Source organism: Saccostrea cucullata, unplaced genomic scaffold (genome assembly GCF_032062105.1).
Source record: "Saccostrea cucullata isolate Sc308-1 unplaced genomic scaffold, CSIRO_AGI_Scuc_v1 ctg467, whole genome shotgun sequence".
NCBI classification, from domain to species: Eukaryota; Metazoa; Mollusca; class Bivalvia; order Ostreida; family Ostreidae; genus Saccostrea; species Saccostrea cuccullata.
Genome location: NW_026921079.1, coordinates 1 through 23,205, shown reverse-complemented (window position 1 = coordinate 23,205; position 23,205 = coordinate 1). Strand labels below are relative to the sequence as shown.

Sequence of the window (23,205 nt, the reverse complement as noted above, 5' to 3'; positions counted from 1 at the left end):
TGCTGACCAATCAAGATTTGCAAAGCTTGAAATGGTAACAAACTAAAAATTCCATATTTTTGCAGTTTCTGTTCATTTTATTTGGAGAGGTTGCACATATTGGAATGGAATTTAATTAGTATACAAATTAGTCAGATGACTATCTAGGTCAAGTTATGATCCTCTTGTTACTTATGTAGAAGCTCATGAGGTAATGCACACCCTAGATTGTTCAAAATGTGACAAATGTGATCCCCCCCCCCCAAGTCAAAATAGGGAATCTAAGTTTAACATTCAAATATAAGGGGAAGACTGGGTCAGGAAAGATGAACCTTCCTGGGGTAGTGTAGATTCTGAATTGCACAAATCATGGCTCCAGGGCATTATGTTTTACATTTAAATATACCCCCCCCCCCTCCCCAAAAAAAAAATTAAAAATCTCAATATTAACTGTGTCAGAAAATTTCTAAATTGTTCAGCAAATGATCTCCTCTGACAGGTTTGGACAATAATAAGGAATTCAAGGGTTTTTTCAATTAAAGAATGCCTTTTATTGCATTTTTTAGCTCTTCTGAGCCAAAGGCTCAAAGAGCTAATGCTATGGCCATTTGTGCGGTGTGTGTTAACTTTTTAGAATATGGACAATGACTCAAGAACCCGTTGGTCAATCAGTACCAAATTTGTCACAAGGTATCCTTGGTCCACGAGCTACCATTTATACTAAAATAAGGGTTGGGACCCTAAAACAAGGGGAGATAATCAGGAAAACAAAACCAAAAGTACTGGTTGCTAAAAAATTTTCTTCTCCAGAACCACCAGGCAGATTTTCACCAAACTTACATACAAGGATCAGGATATGTTGAAGGTAAAAAATTGTTTAAGGCATAACCCTGGGTAACCTAGGGCGTGGTCTCAAGGTCAATTCAAAGTTGACCTAAATTCACATTTAATTAAAAAAGTTTATATTTTGCTTAATATAAGGACTAGGATCATTTAATCTTGTAAGTTGATGCATCTTAGTACTTCACATCATGTTAACTCAAAAGTAGGTCACGATGACCTACTTTTAAAATTTTGCAGGGATTTGTTTTCAAATTGATTGAAGGCATATTTTGGACACTTTAAGGCCTATAATCATCAAACTTTGTCAGTTGATGCATCTTGGGTCTTTGAACAATATCAACTTAAAAGTAGGTCACTGTGACCTACTTTTTGAACTTGATGACTTATCCTTTTAAAAACATTAAATCCCATTATTTCAGACACTGGGAGGTTTAGAATCATCAAGTCTTGTACTTTGATGCATCTAGGGACCTTAAAACATATTTATAAGAAAGTAGGTAACTGTGACCTACTTTTTGAATTTTGCCGACATTTATTTTCAAATTGTTTAAAACTCATATTTTGATTACCTTCAGACCTACGATCATCAAACTTGGTCAGTAGATGCATCTTGGGTCTTTGAAAATATGTCAACCAAAATTTAGGTCACGATGACCTACTATCGAGATTGTTATGGCTATATTTCAGTATTTTAGGCATTTATTGGCTTAGAATCATCAAACTTTGTGAGTGGCTGCATATGTAGTTTTCGGAGAGTGACGACCAAAAAGTAGGTCAAAAACGGTCAAAAAGTAGGCATAGTGACCTACTTTTGACATTTTGTGGCTATATTTAAGTCTCTCTAAATTTTATTGACCTAAAATCATCAAACTTTGTCAGATAATGCATCTTGGGTTTTCGGAGAGTGACGACTAAAAAGTAGGTCACATTCACCTACTTTTGAATATCTCAAGTACATATTAGCTAGGAATCATCAAACTTTGTCAGTTTAGCCACCTTGGGTTTTCGGAGAAGGTGGACCAAAAACTAGGTCACTGTGACCTAGTTTTGAATATGTCAGGTACATAATAGCTTAGAATCATCAAACTTTGTCAGTTTAGACATCTTTGGTTTTCGGAGAACGTCGACTAAAAAGTAGGTCACTGTGACCTACTTTTGACATTTTTTGGCTATATTTGATTATATCTGGTACTTATTGGCTCAGAATCATCAAACTTTGTCAGTTGAGGCATCTTACGGTTTCATTGAATGTCCAACAAGAAGTAGGTCACGTGACCTACTTTTGATTATCTCAGGTACTTATTGGCTTAGAATCAGCAAATTTTCTCAGTTTAGGCATCTTGGATGTTTGGATAACGTCGTCCAAAAAGTAGGTCACCATGACCTACTTTTGACATTTGATGGCTTTATTTAATTATCTCTGGAACTAATTGGCTTAGAATTGTTAAACTTTGTCAGATTATGCATCTTGGGTTTTCAGAGATTGTTGACCAAAAAGTAGGTCATGGTGACCTACTTTTGAATATCTAGGGTACTTATTTAATTGGAATCATCAGTCTTTTTCCATTAATGTATCTTGAGTCCTCAGAAAATTCCAGTCAAAAGGTAGATCACTTTGACCTACTTATGGTATTTGATAATTATATTATAATATCTTCAGTCTTAACTGGCTAAATATTATCAAACTTTGTAAGTTGATGCATTTTGGGTCTTATGATTCTTAAGGAGTTGGAGGCTTCTAATAGAAGTAATAAATTGTACAATTTATCAGAAGAGCTATTCAAGGCCCTTGGGCCTCTTGTTTTTCATTTATAAAGCAGTGGATTTCAGAGAAGATACTTTACCAGTGATGAAAAAAAAACAGCCAAGGATGAATCGAGTTTAAGGAGGGATAGGAGGACCTACACGTAGGCAGGGTTGTGGCCATTACACCAATTCGTCAAAAAGATGTGGATGGAGAGCCATGGTTGGCCTTGACAAATGAAGTTGCTAAAGCAAAGATTAAAGTGTCATGGCTGCAGGGGAGCTACATCACCAGTTGGATACCCAATCCAGACTTTGAAGGGTGTGCTCCAGATAGCATCCCTAGGAATAGGGTGGCATGTAGTTTTAAGTTTATCAGCGATAAAATCTTGCCTGGCTACATTAGAGATAAGCTAAAGAAAATATTTGAAAATTAAGACATAAGAAATTCTATATTAATATGCCACTAATAAGTAGTGACAATAGTATTGGAACCATCAGTATTGGTCTCCGCTACCATTACATAGTTTCATTTTGACATGCCAGTGCAATCTGTTGTGTGTTTTATTAACTTGTATTTTTTTATCTTACATTTCTTGCGCTAACTGAATTTACAATAGCATTTGCTCATAGCTTTGAGAAGAACCAACAATGACTTATTACAAACAATTACTGGATTGACATCCATGTGAAGTATTTAAAGTCAATCTTATAAATGAATTGTACTTTGTGTATGTCATGCAAAGAAATGAAATTTGATGAATGACACATTTAATGTCAATATGTCATATTTATTTTTTGTTATTTATGTTTATCCATTAATGCATTTGAAATTGGGAGAGGAACGTTCCTCGCAAGATTTTTTTGTTAAAGATTCATTTATATAATGAGTTCACTTGTAATTGGGAGAGGAACGTATTTTCCTCGCAGGTTTTTGTTAAAGACTCATGTATATCTTGAGTTCACTTGAAATTAGGAGAGGAACGTTCCTCACAGTCACAGTTTTTTTCTTGCTAAGGCCACAGTTATTATATCTTTCGGTTTACGGATCCGCCGACCCGATTTTTTCAGGTTCTGGAAAATAAAAATAATGGATTTTATCACCACTTTCGATAATTTTCCGGAAAATTCATGCCTGATCATCAGGGTTCTTATATTTATAACACGTCTGAGTCCCAAACATGTACTAAAACGTGTCATTCTTTCAAACGTTTCAGTGACCACATAAACAAAAACGTGTAAACATGGCGGCAAGCATGTTTTTATTTTGAAGTGCGGTCAAAATATCTTGAAGATAGCACGATGTCCAGAAACTTTTCACAGAGAATGAAAGAAAAGCAAACTATGGGAGATGCAATATTTCTTTCCAAAGAGTCCCGTTAAAAACATAATCTTCTGTGATTTTTATGGAAATAAAAATAACCACCAAATATCAGCTGTTTCAATGACATAACTTCGCTATTTTTTTCATTGGTAATATTTTTCTTCCAATTCAAAAATAAGGTATTAACATGATTAATATGTTGAAACTGGACAAACATTATAGAAATTGCACACAAAGACTATGTACGTTTTTTTCAACTTGAATTTATTCCCCAAACCCAGACACATGGTGACATGCTAAACTTTTTCTGATAAGTGTATGAAACAAAGAAAATATCGATATAACCAAACAAATAGCTTGTTATCATGGTTATAGGTCCCAGATACATGCCTTTGATGTTGACATTTTACTTTGACCGCCATTGGTAGATATAAGGTCATGCTAATAAAAGGAAAAAAGGAAATAGGCAACATTGTAGGGTTTTACTAAAAGACGTAAAGATAATATGGAACTTTGTATTGATAATCAATATAATTTAGTTTACAAGATTATGAATCTAAATCAAAGTAAATAAGTTGGGTTTTTTTTTTTTTTTTGTAAAAAAAAATTAAATAAATAAGCATGCTCCCAATATTCCATGATCAACATCTTTAATATTTAAAAGACTTTTTTTTTTAATGATTTCAAATAATATCTGAAGTTAACCTTTCAGTAAAATTATTTTTAGTTCCCTTTATTTGATTCTCTGATTTTTACCAATTCAAAATATGGGTGGTTGTGTTTTTTAAAATCAGCGATATCGATGTTCCGTTTGAAAGAAGTTTCAAATTATTTTTATTTTTATTTTGTCGCCACCCAATGGACATTTTGGTTGAAAAAATCCGTAAACCTAAAGATAAAATAACTCTGGCCTAAAGATTCAGGTACGTGTAGAGTTCATTTGGAACTGGGAGAGGAATGTTCCTCACAAGTTAAAGAATAAAGGATCGCAAAGTTTGAATTTTTAGCTCACCTGAGCCAAAGGCTCAAGTGAGCTTTTCTGATCACATTTTGTCTGGTGTCCGTCTGTCTGTCTGCCTGTCTGTCCGTCTGTCTGTCCGTAAACTTTTCACATTTTCGACTTCTTCTCAAGAACCGCTGGGCCAAATTAAACCAAAGAATGGGTGGACTTAACGCCCTATTTTGGATTTTTTTGCAACTCCTCTTACAATCTGTATATGAAGTGAATCCAAAATAAATTATGTGCAATTAAAAGAGCAACATATACTTGGTTATATTATGCGGAACATTTCTGCCAAAACAATGCCCTATTGTCGTGTATCAAAATTGAAGCAACGATACTTGAGTGTCGTCTTCCGGAATTCGACATGTACCCGGAGTGGTTTTTATGTCACACAATCAATATTTATAGGAGGCGGGGCTATCGAGGCGGGGCTATCATTGTTGACATCTCTCTCTCTATCCCTCTCTCTTTCCAAAAATTCGAATACGTGTTTAGCATTTTACAGCGATGTCAATATAAAATTATTTTAAAAATGAGATGAAACGCAAAATTAAAACAATTTTTAATTTGCTAAACTCTGAAAACAGCAACAAAACACACTCAAAGACATGATTTAGATCGAGGTCAGGGCGAAGAATACAATGTAACTGTTTTCACGAGTACCCTCGCAGGTGGACATCACGTGACGAATTGTAATATTAAAGAGGTCAATCGAAGACATTTCAATGGAAGCGGAAATAACGAACAGTATTCAATCTCAACGTCCATTAAACAAATATACAAAATAAGAGCAGAGCAAACACTGACCTCCGAAACATCAGAGGTGGGATCAGGTGCCATGGAGGAGTCAGCATCCCCTGCCGACCGGTCACACCCGCCGTGTGCTCATTGTCATAATCAGGAAATAACGGAAAAAAAATCCGTAGTCAATTCAGTGTATAAATAATGGACTAACAATTGGTATGAAAAACGTCAGTCAGCATTTCATTCAATGATAAATTGTATTTGCTGACAAGGTCATTGTATCGACCATAGAATTTACGAAATGATGACTTTAAACGAGACTGTTGATATTCTTGTTTCATCAACTTGCTTGTCAATAATTTACCTCGTTTAAGAAATTGTTCATACGTAGAGCATGCTCTTGCGTATCGAATCAACTGAGATATAAATACTCCGTATGCAGGTGATGAAGGTATAATGCTGCATAAGTAAGGGAAGTTGACGATAGAAAAGTTAAAGTCATCACGTTTATCATATAGCTTGGTTGTTAGATTACCATTTGTGTCTTTTTCAAGTAAAATATCCAAGTATGAAGCAGAAGTGTTGGATTCTGTGGTATCTTTTATCTCAAGCTCACCAGGATATATCGTGTCGACGTAGGAATGGAAATTATCATTATTAATTGACGATATATCTAAATGTCGAGTTGAAGGCCACAGCAAGTGTTTTTTTCTTTTCACGCAAAAAATTTGAATAAATTCTGCTTCATATGAATATAAAAATAAGTCTGCTAATAACGGAGCGCAATTTGTACCCATGGGAATTCCAATAGATTGTTGGAATACCTGGTCTCCAAAAACCACATAGATATTGTCAATCAGAAACTCAAGCATCTTCTTGATGTCAACTTCAGAGTACTTATGTGTACAATCAGAATCTGTTTTAACAAAATAATTTTTCAAATGACCAATGACGAGGTAAGTAAACTTACGAGTTCCATTTTTGTTGAAGAAGCAGCTGTCAATGATATCAAAAAGCCTGGATTTTAATTTGTCGTGCGGAATTGTTGTGTATAAAGTTGAAAAGTCGTAAGTTTTTATGCTGTTGATTTTTGTAAAGTCTTGTGATTTCAAATTGTCCAAAAGTTCTTTAGAATTTTTAAGTATCCACATCTGATTTACACCACTTCTTGAATATATAGTTGTACAGTACTCTTGAAGTTTTTCCTTCACTACTGTCAATATTTTAGTGAGAAGTAACGAAAGAGGCTTGGTTGAACATTTACTGGAACCTGCAATGTATCTTTGTTTGTAAGGATTCTTATGAAGTTTCGGAATCCAATATATATAAGGTAGTTCAAGTTCATTTTGGCTCTGTGGAATATTAAAAGTATTCAAAACTGACAGGTGATTTTGAAGAATTTCTTCCTTAGAAAGAGTAGTATATGTATAAGTAGGATTACCACTCGTGGAATTAAATCCAAGTTCTTCTAAAATGCAATTTATATAATGAGCCTTACAAACGAAGACAATGTTGTTACCTGCTTTGTCGGCAGGAACCAGTACGTACTGATCGTGTAATCTATCTAATTCTTTTTTCACTTCTGGTTTATTGAACACAGAAGGATAGATGGTTTTCATTTTGCCCCTCAATCTTTTAATACGTGACTTTAACATGGATCTGATACATTTAATCCATTCTGACAAGGTGTCAATGTCTTCTTTTTCATATCTAGCCCATCGTCTGGCGTAATTTTCAACAGAATCCATAATATTTATGAAATTCTGACGCCAGTTGAAGGATCGGGGTTCCCTATATTTAGGACCTTTTAAAATAAGTGATTTAAGGTCCTCATTACGAACTATATTTACGTCACCTGTAATAACGTGTCCAGCAGGACTATAGTTATAGGGCGAAGAAGAACATGAACACGAAAGGGGATTATTTTTTAGATAGTCGATATCCAGGCCATGTAAAGTATTTTTGTAATTGAAAAGTTTGGAAGCAATGGTCGATGTATATTTGTAGGAAATACAAGGCGTAGTCTTTAACTTGAAATATGGTGGAATATAAGACTGGACCCTTTTGTGATTAAGAATATTACTAATATTTACCGCGTCAATTCCTTTATTGGCATATTGAAGTTTAAGGAAAAGACGGATTGTTTTAGCTGCATTTTCTTCCGTGAAACGTGCGGGTTTAAAAAGCCTATGATGTGCAATATCCATAATCACAGAACCGAGCCTATATTCAGGTGTCGAGGAATCTAAATTTGGATGTTCCTTGGTCTTTTCAAGAAGACTATTTAAAAGTTTCAAAGGGACAGAGTAAAGTTTGTTCAAATCATGACCCCCGGGGGTAGGGCGGGGCGAAAATGGCCGACCAAAGTTTTATATAGAGATATATAGGTAAATTCTTTAAAAATCTTCTTCTCAAGAATGACAAAGCCATAATTCATATTTATATGGAAGCATGCTCAGGTAGTGTAGATTCAAGTTTGTTTAAATCATGAACCCCGGAGGTAGGGCGGGGCCAAAATGGCCGATAAAGTTTAACATAGAAATATATAAATAGGAAAAATTCTAAAAAAAAAAATAAAAAAATCTTCTCAAGAATGACAAAGCCATAATTCATCAAATTTATATGGAAGCATACTCTGGTAGTGTAGATTCAAGTTTGTTCAAATCATGACCCCTGGGGGTAGGGCGGGGCCAAAATGGCCAACCAAAGTTTTACATAGAAATATATAGGAAAATTCTTTAAAAATCTTCTTCTCAAGAATGACAAAGCCATAATTCATCATATTTATATATGGAAGCATGTTCAGGTAGTGTAAATTCAAGTTTGTTCAAATTATGACCCCCAGGGAAGGATGGGGCCAAAATGGCTGAAGTTTTACATAGAAATATATAGGAAAATTCTTTAAAAATCATTTTCTAAAAAATAGCAAATCCATAATTGGCCATGGGTCACTTTTGGATTTAAACTTTACAATAAAATTTCTACATTTTCCTACCCTTAGTGCTCAGGTGAGCAGTGTGGCCCATGGGCCTCTTGTTCGGGTTTTTCTATAGCAAAAAAAAAACTGAAGGAGCTGCATTTAATGATATTGTAGCCTAAAATGGCTTAAGATTTGAAATGTTGGGTTTAAAAAAGGAATTTTGATTTTCCTTTTTTCGCTTTGGATTGTGTTTTTTATAACTTAATTAAACTATATTAACATCACAATCAAAGAAGAATGATTTTATATGACTTTTATTATATTAACATTCACTGATTTTTGTAAAAATACAAGACATTGGGTCGTTGGATTTTAATTTTGAGACCCAGTTAGAAAAACTTTTAATTCATTTTGGTGTTTGGAGGACTCGGCATTCAATACAATTTCGAGGTATTTTAAACATTTTCATCATCATCTCTGAAAGGGCTGGATAATTATTCCAAAACTTGCAGACTGATCAAGATTTGCAAAGCTGGAAATGCCAACAAACGACGTGTTAAATCAGGTATACAGAGATTTGTTTGAGTGGGATATACACACTTTCCTTCTTTATAACACAGTGGAGATGTCATCAATTTATATAACATTACGCTTAGATCAAGAAGATCTCTTGAAAACAGCTACAAGCTCTGGATATAAGAATTTTGATATTTCATTAATCTATGTGCTGATTAGAAACGTTTTTAAAGATCCCTAAACCAACAAAAGGAAAATGGGGAGGAAACAGTATGCCTACAGCAGGAGAGATAAGAGTGGGTGATGATGTCGAGCAAATCAGAATAATCCGAAACAGTTTGACTGCACACGTGAGTTCAGCCTCCATTCCTCAGACAGAATTTGATGACACGTGGTTAATGATGTCAGGTATCTGAAGAAGACTGGAAAACTTGAGAAGTACTGTAATGATCTTAATTCCATTAAAAAACTGACCTTAAAAGAGGAAGATGAAGACGTTATAATAGAAAAGGTTAAAATGAAAAGTCGGTATGAAATAGTGAAGATAGTTATGTGAAATGTGCAAGACGTCGTGTCAGAAGTGCAAGAAATCAAAAACATATTGAAGCATGAAAAGAAAGAAGCAGCAAATTGAACCTATTAACTTAAAAATTCTGTGTAGAATATTCAAAGTAAAGCTAGATCAAATTTACCGTCTAAACAGATTGATTTTACATATTGGATATGATACAAGTAATTAAACTAATGTGGATATGATGGGTTTTTTTTTTTTACAACATACTATATCAAATTTACATTCTCAACAGATTGATTTTACATATTGGATATGATACATGTAATTAAACTAATGTGTAAATGGTTTTTTTTAAAATATACAGGACATGGGGTTGTGGGAATTTAAAATAACTGTTTTTGAACTACTGTTAAAATGAGTTTTCATTCAAGCATTTTGTTTCGATGCATTGATACATATTGCAAGGACAATTGGTTTAAATGTTGACTATGCTGAAAACCTAATTTAATGGTACCTGAGCAAAAACTTGTTGAACGATATTCAAGATATGGAGGTGTTTTGACAATATTTTAATGTCAACTTATCAAATATCTAAATTTGCATGATTTTATTCGAATTTTTCATTCTTCAGTCTGTTTGACTAGTCGACAGGAGATTCTCACTCCTCCATGGCACCTGATCCCACTTCTGGTGTTTTAGAGGTCTGTGTAAAACTTGCTCTGCTCCAGTTATTGCAGCCCGGAGGACCGGGCTGCTCTATACATATAAGTTTAAGTGTTGGTGTATGGGGATTGGGGTGGGAGTAGTTATTTAGAACTTAAAGTTTTCTAAACATTGAATAGATTGTTTTTCAGAACGTTCTTTCTGTTTATAAATTACAATATATATAGCATATTTACTTCCGTAAAGTGAATCTGTAAAAATATATATGTTTTACATATTTAATATTTAAAGTTGCGTATCATTTACTATCGAAAAAACGACAGATCCCTTTTTTTAGAACATCGAATTTTACTCCTCGCATAAAAACGTACTCCGCACAGTTCAGGTTATATAATCCTAAAACTGAAAAATAATACATTTTTGAATATAGGTGATACATGTGTCTAACTTCAATTTATATTTTATGAAGCCAATTTTTACTTGAGGAAATGAATAAGTTTAAAATGGTATCGTTTTAGTTTGATTTTTATCCGACTATAAGTTTTCAAAATATTCGCAACTATGGTCTCTATCAATTAGACGCATGCCTTTTCACCCACATCGATGCGGTTATTTTCATTGTTTACTTTATATATTTCCCGGGCGACAATTGATGGTTACATCAAAGTTTTCTTGTGTATTGTTTTATGGACTTTGATATTGAATACTGTGCGTTATCTCCATTTCCTTAAGCTTCTGTTTTAATTTTAACGTTAATTAAGTTACCCGAGTCATACAAGTAGACAATTGCTTTCAGTTTTCATCGTCTGTCGTGCATGATGGTAACATTTTCAGCATTTTGAACTTTTAACATATATAAATCATATGCTTTCTTTGTTTGCACGAGAATTAATGTTGTAGCTATTGCAGTAAAAATGCATATTAAACAACAAAAGCGGGTTATTTTTTCTATAATAGCTGCAATATTAATTCCCGTACTAACAAACTTGAAAAGATATTTTATTGTATCACACCTAAACGAAGTTTAGGGGGCCTTATGTGATACTCTTGGTATTGGCGTCAGTGTCACAGGATGCCCTACATTGGTCAGAGATGCACTTAAGATGCTTCTGATGTGTTGTGTCATTGTACCAGACAAGGTTTCAGATGCTGCAATTCTAGCTGCAGATTTGTAGCGTTATGGTATATGTGTTTTTGGCCACAACGCTAAAGATCCAGTAATATTAGTTACACAGTCAGTTAGTGACCTAATACGGAATCATACAGGGTGTGAAATGGAAATCCGTATTGGGCGAGGCGAAGCCGAGTCCCAATACGGATTTCCATTTCACACCCTGTATGATTCCGTATTAGGTCACTAACTGACTGTGTAACGAATTTATCCCGCTGAAGACCTAACGTTAATTCTTAAATATTTTAAAAAAAATATATGTGCATATTATGAAAATATTACGTTTTAATCCAATAACAATCAACATAAAATATCGTAACAAGAAATTTAAGTAATCAAACTACCTACGATAACCGTTTCTTAGCCGCCATTTTTATTTACAATAACAACGCTTCGAACGGAATCGCGTGCCCGATTTTCATATTACGCCTTGACGGAGACGTAATATTGAAACGGAGACGTAATACGGAAAATTTCAGGGCGTCATGTGATCAGCTTTTATCCAATCAGCAATCGTCAAATTTGTCTGAAGTGGGATAATGCAAAAAACGTGCAATTTACGGCGCAATACTTTTTGCGTACTTTGGGGAAGAATTTCTCCACTTCAAGCATTGGTCAATCAACAACCTTTCACTCCCTATAATTCTAGACACATTCTGTAGTCGATATGTATATTTTATCCACCTCCGAACCATTTATAGTTGTCTCTACAGGCAATAAACTCGCTTGAAGTGAATTTGCAGCAATCCAACAAATAATTTTAATCAAGCGAGTTTATTACTCGCAGAGACGACTATAAAGCTTAAGGGTTGGGAGATAGATAAAGTATACAGATAAGTTTAAATAATGTGCCTAGGATTCATCATTAAATTTTAAACAAAATGTAAGAAAGGTCGCTTTTAAGCCAAACAGTATGAGGGTCACTCAAAAAAATATGCAGACAATGTTCCTCAGCAGATTATTTTTACAAAATTTAATATCTATACATTTTCATGTAAAAATATATATTATATAAATTTTTGAAGTTTCATTCTATTTGATTAAGTGGAACTCACGTTAGCCAATTTTAAAAGCAACATGTTTTGTCACCATGGAGCACGGTAAAAAACATTGTAACGTCAAAAACAACGTTTAAAAAAAATTCTCAAACTCATTGTGCCTTTTCTTTTTATACATGGGTTTGTGTCGTATTCCTCATTCATTAAAACATATCCACAACACTTGACACCTAGTATTCTAACAATAGTTTAAGATTGTCAATGCTTTCAAATACTTTGCCATGTATCTCTGCTTTTACAGGTTCCGCAACAGTGAAGCGCACATCACGTTTCATGACAAGATTTTGAACTTTGCGGAGCGGCCATCGCCCAATTTAAAGTCTTTACTCCTCAAAATTTGCCATTTCCATTATAAACAAATACACGGCTCATTCAATCTAATTAAAATTAGATGTTAGATCCGCTCGCATACTCGCTACAGTTAGTGTAGCGAGTATGCGAGTGGATCAAACATCTAATTTTAATTAGATTGCGGCTCATTTTTGTATTTTTCCTGGTTTATCCAGCATTTTTGAGTTTGTTTTAAAAGTTTCCAAATGCAAAACAGAATTATATTGCTACTCGCTGCTCCCTGACGTCCTTTGATGTCATGATTTTTTTAATCAAGACTGTCTGTCTATTGAAATTGATATCTTTTAACAGAGCAATGTATTACATTGACTTTTAGCTTTTGAAGAAATGAAACAATACTTAATTTTAAGTATATAAGTTTTATTTCATTTAAGAACAATTTTAAAAGAGGTATGGCCATAGGTATGAAAAGTTAATTTATCAGTCAATAACTCAATTTTGACCCTGCTCCGTGACCCCATTTTTGCTGTCTAAAATCTTGGATAATTTTGAAAAAAATCAAAATATAATCCAATTTCTTTGCTCAAAATATTTGAATCTGTTGTTAAACTATATATACCAAATTTGGTTTAAGTATGACGTTAAATAAAAAAAAGTTATGGTTTAAATACGACGTTAAATAAAACAAGAGACCCATGGGCCACATCGCTCACCTGAGAAGCTTTGACAATTCTGTACTTTACTAGATTTACCCCTTGTAATACATATTGTGACCCCACCTTACCCCACTGTTCATAATTTAGACAATTTGAAATCTACACTACCCCAGGATGCTTCCAAATAAGTTTCAGCTTTTCTGGCCCAGTTGTTATTAAGAAGAAGATTTTCAAAGCTTTTTCCTATATATTTCTATGTAAAACTTAAATTCCCCATTGTGTCCCCGCCAAATCCCTGGGGGTCATGATTTGAACAGTTTAGAATCTACACTACCCCAGGATGCTTCCACATAAGTTTCAGCTTTTCTGGCACAGTGGTTCTTGAGAAGAAGATTTTCAAAGATTTTTCCTATATATTTCTATGTAAAACTTTGATTCCCCATTGTGGCCCCGCCCAATCCCCGGGGGTCATGATTTGAACAATTTAGAATCTACACTATCCCAGGATGCTTCCACATAAGTTTCAGCTTTTCTGGCACAGTGGTTCTTGAGAAGAAGATTTTCAAATATTTTTCCTATATATTTCTTTGTAAAACTTTGATTCCCCATTGTGGCCCCACCCAATCCCCGGGGGTCATGATTTGAAAAATTTAGAATCTACACTACCCAAGAATGCTTCCACATAAGTTTCAGCTTTTCTGGCCCAGTGGTTCTTGAGAAGAAGATTTTTTAATGACCCCACCCTATTTTTGTCTTTTCTTGATTATCTCCCCTTGCGAGGGGATATGTCCCTTCATTTTACCAATTTAAATTCCCTTTCACCCAAGGATGCTTTGTACCAAGTTTGGTCATAATTGGCCCAGTGGTTCTTGAGAAGAAGTCGAAAATGTGAAAAGTTTACAGACGGACAGACAGACGGACAGACAGACGGACAGACGGACGCCGGACAAAATGTGATCAGAAAAGCTCACTTGAGCCTTCGGCTCTGGTGAGCTAAAAAGCCATGACAAAAGTCTACGAACTTTTTGAATGACCCTCGTATACATGGTATAATACAACACTGTTTAATGGGTGTAATGTATTTCAGAGCATAGATGTATTAAAATCACAGTGTTGTACATTCTGTGTGTATTATATTAAAGTTATACATAACAAAATACAGTTAAATTATCACATAATATATATATAGATTGCAATTTGAAATCTTTGGCCAATACCTAGCTCTATTATTTATCAGCAATAAAATTGAATAATGATGCCTAGTACATGTATTTAAAAAGTGTGACACGATAGAAAAGAAGAATAAATTTCAATTAAACATTGCCAGTGAAGCAGCTAGAAAGTATACAGGCTTCACTGTATATTTTGATGACATATTCTATGCAAATTTTAAATATCCAATCATGGGAGATGCATAGTCACTCAATACTAGTATTCATCATCGCCATGAAATATCATCACATTATTTAATATATTCCAAATATCCACACTTCACATAAAGTGAAGCTACCAGATTCTCTAGGTTTTCCCTCCTAGCATAACTTATCAACAGAGCTTGTAAATGACAAAAGTTCTGCTTAATAAATCACCAAATTTAACAATGGCATTTTAAAAAATAAATTCAAGGTTGGTTGTTGTCTTATTGTCACCATTACTGGTGATCATTGGTGTACAGAGGAGGTACCATATAGGCATGAAATGACTGGATATCAAATAAGCACTACCAGACCCTAAAAGCAGGCGTTGACTTTGTTATTGACCTAGCGTTACCAGTACTGATGATTATTGGTGTAGGGAGGGGGTACCCTATAAACAGGAGGTGGTATTGTAGTGAGAGGGTTGTAGTCGGGGGTGGAGGGAAGTGACCTTTGATCGATCAGGTCCACTTCAGATGAAGGCAGCTCGTCATCACGTGACAAAATGGTGGGGTTCCTGGGACAAAGAGAGGGGTCCTCCACAGGGACCTCAGTCTGAAAAATGACGGGTCTCCTCTCCTCCAGGAACATGGGCTTGTCTGAGTGGAGTAGGTACTGCTTCCTCCTCTTTGTACAACAGACATACACAATGACGATCATCACAATAAGGATGGATAGTAGGATTATAACAGGGAGCACAATCTCAAACCAAAGGTTGATGTCTGATTTAAATCGAATGAATGGAATATTTGTGGTTTCTTCCACTAGTGAATGGTTTTGTGTGAAATGTTCAAATTTTGTAATCCTGAACCCTGGCAGAAAGAAGCATGAAAATTCTCTGGTAAGTTCTCCTTTCTCATCTAAAATTTTGCTTTCTTCAGCAGAAATGATATCTATTGTTTCACTCTCCTCTGTCATTAACAAAACAAGTGAACAATTTTCTCTTTTAGTAATAAATATTTCTCTGCTGATGTTGAACCAATTTTTAAGTTCCTCTACAAAAACATACAAGTTTCTCAGATCCTTTACTGGACAAATAGGGTCATCTGAAAAATCCACCACAAATCCATGCTTGGTAATGGTGTACATTTCATTTAATTTCCTAGATATCTCAACTCCAACTGCATCATGGGAAGACTGTCCACAAGAATCCTCTGCTACCACCAGTAATACTTCATTTCTCACAGCAGATTCATTCAGGACTAAGCCATAAATCACCTGATCATCAGTATCAAATTGTATCCAATGGTTGCTAGGTAATGGAATACCATAGCCTGTTGTCATGGTAACAGTTAGCTGTCTTGTGTCTCCATCCTCTGCATCATAGAAATATTCAGGATCCAGCTTCATGTGAAAAAGTTTGCCTGGCGTCAGAGAGATGTAGTCTATTGGTTTCTTCAGAGCAGGTGGATCTCCACATAACCCTGAAACATTTACATTTTATTTATAGAGTGTTTTATATAATTTTTCTATACAGAAAGTATCATTGATGAGCAAAAGAATAACATAAACAAATAATCTTACAGATATTATAAATCAGTTTATTTGCTGAGTTTTGAAATGTCTGATAATAAAAGTATAATGAATAGTAAAACCAGTTCCATCACTTACTTTAAATTTGATGAGTTCTCTGTTTCATACATTTACACAAGGGCCAACGTCATGCCAGTAATTCACCATTCACACTCGTGCTTTTACCATATCTTTATCTAACCAATCTTGTCATGCAACATGCAGAGACACTGTGACAAAATCTACAATCAATATATACTAATCACACTAAAATAAAAGTGTGTAGGCCACTTTTGCAGAACAATATTTCTGTATGTACTATATACTTATTATAATGACAGCTGCAGACATGCAAATGTTTATCATAAAAATTCACCCTTTCTTAACTTTATGACGAGTTTTACACATATTAATCTTGTTATAACCATTCTCAAGCAAGCTGGTGTAACAGTTATACCCTGCCATTCAGTGAGCCATACATTTCTTTCCTTTTGGAAAACATTAAAAATTTCAAAACCTTTTTCACGATTTGGACATGAAGTGTAATTGCAGATATGTCAATTTAAGGAAAAAAAGCATAATTCACTTTCAAAAGCACTAAATAAAAAGCTAGGTCATCTCTTAAGAAATGTTTAGTTGCCCTCTCCTGGCCGACTGGCTGAAATGGCAAGACTTGAAACTTTTTTTTAAAGAATTTAAGGGGTACATTATTTTCTTTTACATTTCCTGGATATAAGATTAAAAAAAAAATAACCATAAGATTGAAATTGAAATTTTCTTACAAAAATAGATTTTCACCTGCTTACCTACTCAATGTTTTCATTCTCAGTCAGACAAAGGCAAACATACATTTTAAAGTTGGCTCTACAGTTATTTATTAATTTCATTTAACTAACATTTGAAATCCTATGTACACAGGATAAGAAATATATACAAGAGACACCTACTATTTAGGGTAACTCATCACGAAGCAATAAGATTTAATCTTGAACATTGCAAAATATTTGTCAAGTAGCAAGTTAGTCTGAACACTTCATATACAGTATATGATATCTCATTCATTAGGGGAACTAGCATTGTTAAATGTGGAAAATTTTTAGCTCATCGACAATGACATGCCTGTACCTGTACCTGTAGATTTCTTCTGTGTGAGATGGAGATAAATGTCTGTGTATAACGTAGGACAGCGTGTGGTGATGTTGAGGTCTGTAGAGTTCTGTAGGTCCTGTACAGCTACAGTCAGATGTTGTGTCCCAGGACGGGGGGACTTTATCTCAATGTGCCCATCCTCTGTTACAGATACATCTGGATCTGAACTATTTATCTACAATGTTAAGTACATCTCTTCCTGTACAGATCTTAGAACATAACATCACTATTAAAGCATTTTAAAAACATGTGAGAAGTTTTTTTTTATCAGAACCAATGAAGTTTTTCATATGTTTCTTAGCTCTAAACTTAAAAGTTGTAAAATTTTTCATTACATAAAATTAAAATGCATATTGATCAGAATACCGGTAGTTTATAACATTCATTTGGCAATTGAAATGACTCTTTTTATTCACAAAGAAAATGAATACAATTTTACGAGTTAAAAATACAAGTTTTTGTTTGTTTTGTTTGTAATATAAACATTTATCACAGTCAATTAATTTGGAGGGGAGAAGGGGAAGGGTCTTGATAAAAATGGTGAATTACATGCAACTTTTTTAGTTGGATATCATCTTAAATTTGTTGAGGCTTGCCCCTTATAAATTGTTTACTACCAGAGCAGTCTGGTATCCTGAAGGTAACAATATGGTGTAGTTTAACTGCTGTGTATCTTTCTCCACTCGTTCTGTGAGATGAGCCTCTGCCCTAGACGGAGTTAATATTATGATTTTCTGTTCCGTCTCTGATACACTGCTGACCAATACACACCCAAACACAGCCATGTAAATCACACCGAGGTTCATTCTAAAATTTAAAAAAATATATTTCTAACACTTATGTGTAATTTATAATTTCTATTATCAAGAAAATTCTTAAGTGTTAAGAGATACAGTAGAGTGTGTTTATAAAAAGGATGAGCAATTTTGTTTTCATTTATACATGTAATCCAATACCATAAATAATTCGTTTGTAAACATGTTTTACTTCATCGATCTCAAACACATTTATAAAACATGATTACACCTGCCACTTACTATATATTAATTACTGTATATACTCGCCTATAAGTCGGTTGTATTTAATCAGCTTATATTTCAGAAGGACTGACCTCATATAATACAATTGTTTTGATAGCTGCAATAATGTAGCCCTCACCGATTTTGTTCATCTGATATTTTTCTCCCAAAAAAAAAAAAAAAAAAAAAAATTGGAGAGGGCTACATTATTGCAGCTATTGTTTTGATAGCTCGCCTATAAGTCGGATACAGAGTTTTGGACCAGATATTGACTCCCAAAAAACCGACTTATAGGTGAGTATATACGGTAGTATCTTTCCCACTCATATTTAATAAATAAGAAGGATATAGTGACAGTAATGCATATACCAACCCTTTCTACCTTTAGTTAACTTACTGTTGTATAATCTCCCAAGCAGAATTGTAGTTTGTTCCTCTCTCAGATATCTCTGCAATTGGCTCACATCAAGATTTTTGACATAACGTATATAAAGTAATATTTGCAGGATTGTTTCAAATTAACATTATTTAATTAATGGTTTTGGATTGATTTAGTAAATATCTCTCTCAAAACTCAGATATAAGTTTCTCGTGTTTATCACTGTGATATATTCGAGCCAACAACAGAGGTGAATGTTTGAGCCAATGGTAGAGTGACTGTAGTAATGTAATACTGTACAGTTTATATTCATTAATGTAATACAGTTTATATTCACATGAATTCATTCAATAAATACATCTTTTCATAATTAAGTCTGCTAAACGTTACAAATACCTCTCAATGGAAAACTTTTCATTCATTCATTCTTTATTTCCACTATTACAGTGATTAATGAAAATTGAACAAACACACAAAAAAGGATATCACATATGAGATAAACAATGAATTGCATGCAAACACACACATATAAATATATATAGAAAAATATATATACATATGTATATATATATTTATTATTTACAATGTTTTAGATCACAAAATCATTTGGGATCATTACTTCATACACATGTATATATAAATATGTCCTCGCGTGAACAAAAAATCTATAAATGAACTTTGGGAATAAGAAATAAAGGAGCTGGAAGCATCCCTCATTGGCAGATTTGCAGTGCGGAAAGATTGCGCTTATAAAAGGCACACCCATTGACAACCCAGCGAAAGTTTCGTAACTGGTAGTTTCAGAGGTTGAAGGTGGATAGAATGGGGTTCGGCTTACGGCCTAGAAGAATCATGTACCGTTCATCATCAGTAAGGGCACACAGTTCAACACATAAGCTAATGTCAAAGTAATTAATTACATCCTCCCACCTTAGATTCCTTAGAATGAATCTAAATCTATTGATTAATCAAAAGGCTGTTTGAAATTAAAAATGATCTCTCCAATTACTGTTAGCGACCATAAATTTTATACTGCAAGTTGCAACCCCTTTCAAGTTGAATGAAACCTCAGTGTGCCTAATACAGAGCATCACATGATAGAGAGATCATAGTCAGGATGAGGATTGGAGACTATGGTCATGGTAAACATGACTATGGCACAGGAGTCGGCAAGTTATGTTTACCATGGGTTATTGATAAAACTGCCGAGAGTATCAGAAACTGCAGGTATTTTTTATTCACGCGTCTGGACTGTTTACTCTGTACAATGTACATATATATTCAATCTCACGTTTACCAACTTACCCGTGTATTTTGAATGTCTCGTTATGCCTACTGCTTTGTTTGAAACAGATCAAGAAACGAAGAATTTTTTTTTCTCAATAAAGTTTTCTTTGTCAGCATCAGCAGCCCACAACCGGAGATTATTAAGGGTAACTAAATTTAAAATGATGATGGAGACAATTTAAAATTCCGGATAAATCGTTTGCATATTTTTATAAAACCATCTTCGCTAGCCAAAACCCTTCGTTTGCAAAGGTGCATTTAAACAATTAACTTTATAAATGGATTTAAATAAATGAATGTTTTTTAAGCAAAAGGGAAAATAAATAATATGTCCTCATTTGCCTCCCCCTTTAGTTTGCAATGCCTGTCATAATGCTACATGTATCCCCTAACTCAAAACATTGCCATGGGACCCTATCTATATTCGTCAAAAAGTTCAAGGGCTGACTGTAGAAAAATTAACAAGATATGTTTTTAAAACACTTACATATGCCCCCTTCCCCCAAAATTAGAATTTTTTCAAGTCCAAAGAGGCATAAAGTTCTCTGTCAAAAACGGTGCAATTAAATCCAAAACAGAACATCACTTAGGTATTTGTCTGATGAATCTGTATACTAAATTTCATTTCAGTATGTGCTACCTCTCTGAAGAAAATGAAAGTGAACTGCAAATAACTGGAATTTTTCTAAGTGCAAGGGGCATAACTCTATCAAAAATGATGCGATCGCACCCAAAATAAAACTTCACCTAGATATTCATCTGATAAACCTGTATTAGTACCGAATTTCATTTCAGTATTTGCAGCGGTTGTGAAGTTATGCGGACTCCAGACCGTGGTCTGAGACAATGCTATTTATGAAGCTTTAATTTAGTTGATTGATGCTTCTCAGTGATATAGAAGCAACTCAGCCTTAAAATCACAGAGAACTTAATTCCCTAAGGGTCGATCCAGTGTGTTGACTCAGTACCTCTGGTTATTCGATGCACCCCCCCCCCCCCAATCATATGATTGTCTCCTTTCATAGTAGAGCACCTTCAAAAAAACGTAAACAACCGATAGTCACAGGTGAGGTATATTAAAGGAGTTCTACAAGACATTTTTCAAACAAATTTTATTCAAGAATCTTTTCATTCTGTTCAGTTTCTTGGCATCCCTGATCAGTATTTACTTTATCCGAGTTTCTCTCTTCCTTTGAAGGACCAGCTTTTTTGCTGACATAACTGAACCTTTCAGAAAATTCTGCCTTGGACAGTTGGTCTCTCAGAAGTCTATATTTAGTAACAAGGAAGAAGTCTGGTAATGGCGCCTGTATTGTAAACGGCTCCTTCTTGGCCTTCTTCAGATGAACAATGTCGACCGCTGACCGGTGGAGAAATGGGGGTAGGTTCTGTACATGGCCCTGATTGATTTCTAGATTCTGTAGGATTCCCTTTGACAGCTCCTGGAAAAAATAAACTTTCAAATTGGTGTTTAATATGATTTAGTATCTGACAACTAGGGATATTTGTTGACATACATGTAAGTACAATGTACTACTAAGCCTCAACCAGTTTAATATGCATGTTTATATAATTTTGATATTGACATCTTAAATTTTTGGACACCTCTTTTTCATTGTACAGAACTCAATACCTGAGGCCTGGGGATACCAGGCCAGGGGGCCATAAAACTTAGACAAGCTTACTTTTGATCTCAGTCTCACTTTTCCACAGTTAATTTCTTTAGAAAAAGTGAGAATGAGATCAAAAGTGAGCTTATCTAAGTTCCAGGCCAGAATCTAGAATTTGTTTCAATATCAAACCATTCTGTCCTCCCTTACATTAACAACCCTCTAGATACGAGGGTTGATCCAAAAGTAATGTCACAACTTCGATAAAAATTCTCCTAGTCGACGTAATTTAACAAAATTTTACATGATGGAAGCTATATTTATTTGAAATCAGTCCTGAAAAATTCAAATTAAAATGATTTATACTTTTCAAAATATCGAATTAAACACAAAGTGCGATTATGGTAGTCGCCGCACCTAAATAACGTCATAAAACTGATATGCGCCGTCACACACTTTTAAAAACGCCTTCCCATCGTTTTATTAAGAAATTGTTATTCTCAAAACATTCAACTATTTAATTTTCTTTAAGAACAATTGGCACCAATTGTACACTTTATCTATAATTTAATCCTTCATAAAAATTCTTTGACAAACTTAAAAGTGTCTCATAATACTCAAACTGTCACTGATCTCTTTTACGACAACGTCCACGCCATTGAACGTTTTCACCCGACCTCCTATCTTTTCGGTATTTTGTCCCTAAATGATCATTTATTTACCTATTACCCGCCCAAAATCTCTGAAACCATCTATGAACAAGTCTCTCGTTAACATTCTTTCCTCTACGAGTTTGATTTACCATCATAACTGTTTCTACTTGAGATTTCTCGATTTTGAAGGAAAAATACACTACAAGTCGTTTCGGTATTTTATTCCATTTCGACATTTCCTTTCTGCAATACATCAGATATAAACAATACTGTTTATGATGGAAAAAAAAACAAATGCTGCATTTAATTTTTTACTAAAGATAAAAAAATGTCGTAAATTTTGTCTTTTAAAATATTGGACGATTAGACGATTTTTTAGATGCTTTTTCAAATGTGTTTGTCTTTTTTCATTCTAACAATATTAACTTTAAAACGTGACGTTTAGCTGTGACGCAGCGACACTCCCTATGTTTAATGTTTTAAACATCTATAAAAAGAATTCAATTGAACATTATTAAATGAAATTTTCAATTTTGATTAGATTTATGTTTATGCATCTTTTGGTGCATTATATTTGATAATATGACCCCAAATATTAAAGATATGGACACAGTGACATTACTTTTGGACCAACCCTCGTACATACGTGAGGCCTGGGGATACCGGCAGATGGTATTTGTTATAATATTGTAACATTCTATCTCCCCCCCCCCCCACACACACTGCCTGCCTTCCAGATACATACCTGAGGCCTGG

General features: G+C 34.3%; 2 protein-coding genes across 2 annotated transcripts in view; one reads left to right on the top strand and one right to left on the bottom strand.

Moving 5' to 3' along the window:
* Window positions 1-3,532, top strand: part of LOC134259121 (uncharacterized) — a 41,884-nt gene extending 38,352 nt beyond the window's left edge. Inside the window, exon 6 of the mRNA XM_062741723.1 lies at window positions 2,640-3,532. The gene's annotated coding sequence lies outside the window, so the exon portion shown is untranslated. The remainder of the gene's footprint in view (window positions 1-2,639) is intronic.
* Window positions 3,533-14,464: 10,932 nt separating this feature from the next.
* On the bottom strand, window positions 14,465-18,973 carry LOC134259118 (dystroglycan 1-like). The gene is made up of 4 exons (XM_062741715.1): window positions 18,918-18,973; window positions 18,119-18,308; window positions 17,484-17,676; window positions 14,465-16,264 (listed from the first exon to the last, which is right to left on the bottom strand). Exons 2-4 carry the CDS (start codon window positions 18,305-18,307, stop codon window positions 15,192-15,194), a joined length of 1,455 nt encoding a protein of 484 aa, XP_062597699.1. The 5' UTR covers window position 18,308; window positions 18,918-18,973; the 3' UTR covers window positions 14,465-15,191.
* Between the last annotated feature and the right edge of the window lie 4,232 nt (window positions 18,974-23,205).

What these genes read in the sequence shown, in the direction of transcription:
- LOC134259118 (XM_062741715.1), bottom strand. Translation starts at nt 18,307, where the DNA reads ATGAACCTCGGTGTGATTTACATGGCTGTGTTTGGGTGTGTATTGGTC. An exon ending in CAGGATACCAGACTGCTCTG is followed by an intron (nt 17,677 to 18,118) that starts GTAGTAAACAAT and finishes TTAACATTGTAG; the next exon opens with ATAAATAGTTCAGATCCAGA. An exon ending in CACACAGAAGAAATCTACAG is followed by an intron (nt 16,265 to 17,483) that starts GTACAGGTACAG and finishes TAAATGTTTCAG; the next exon opens with GGTTATGTGGAGATCCACCT.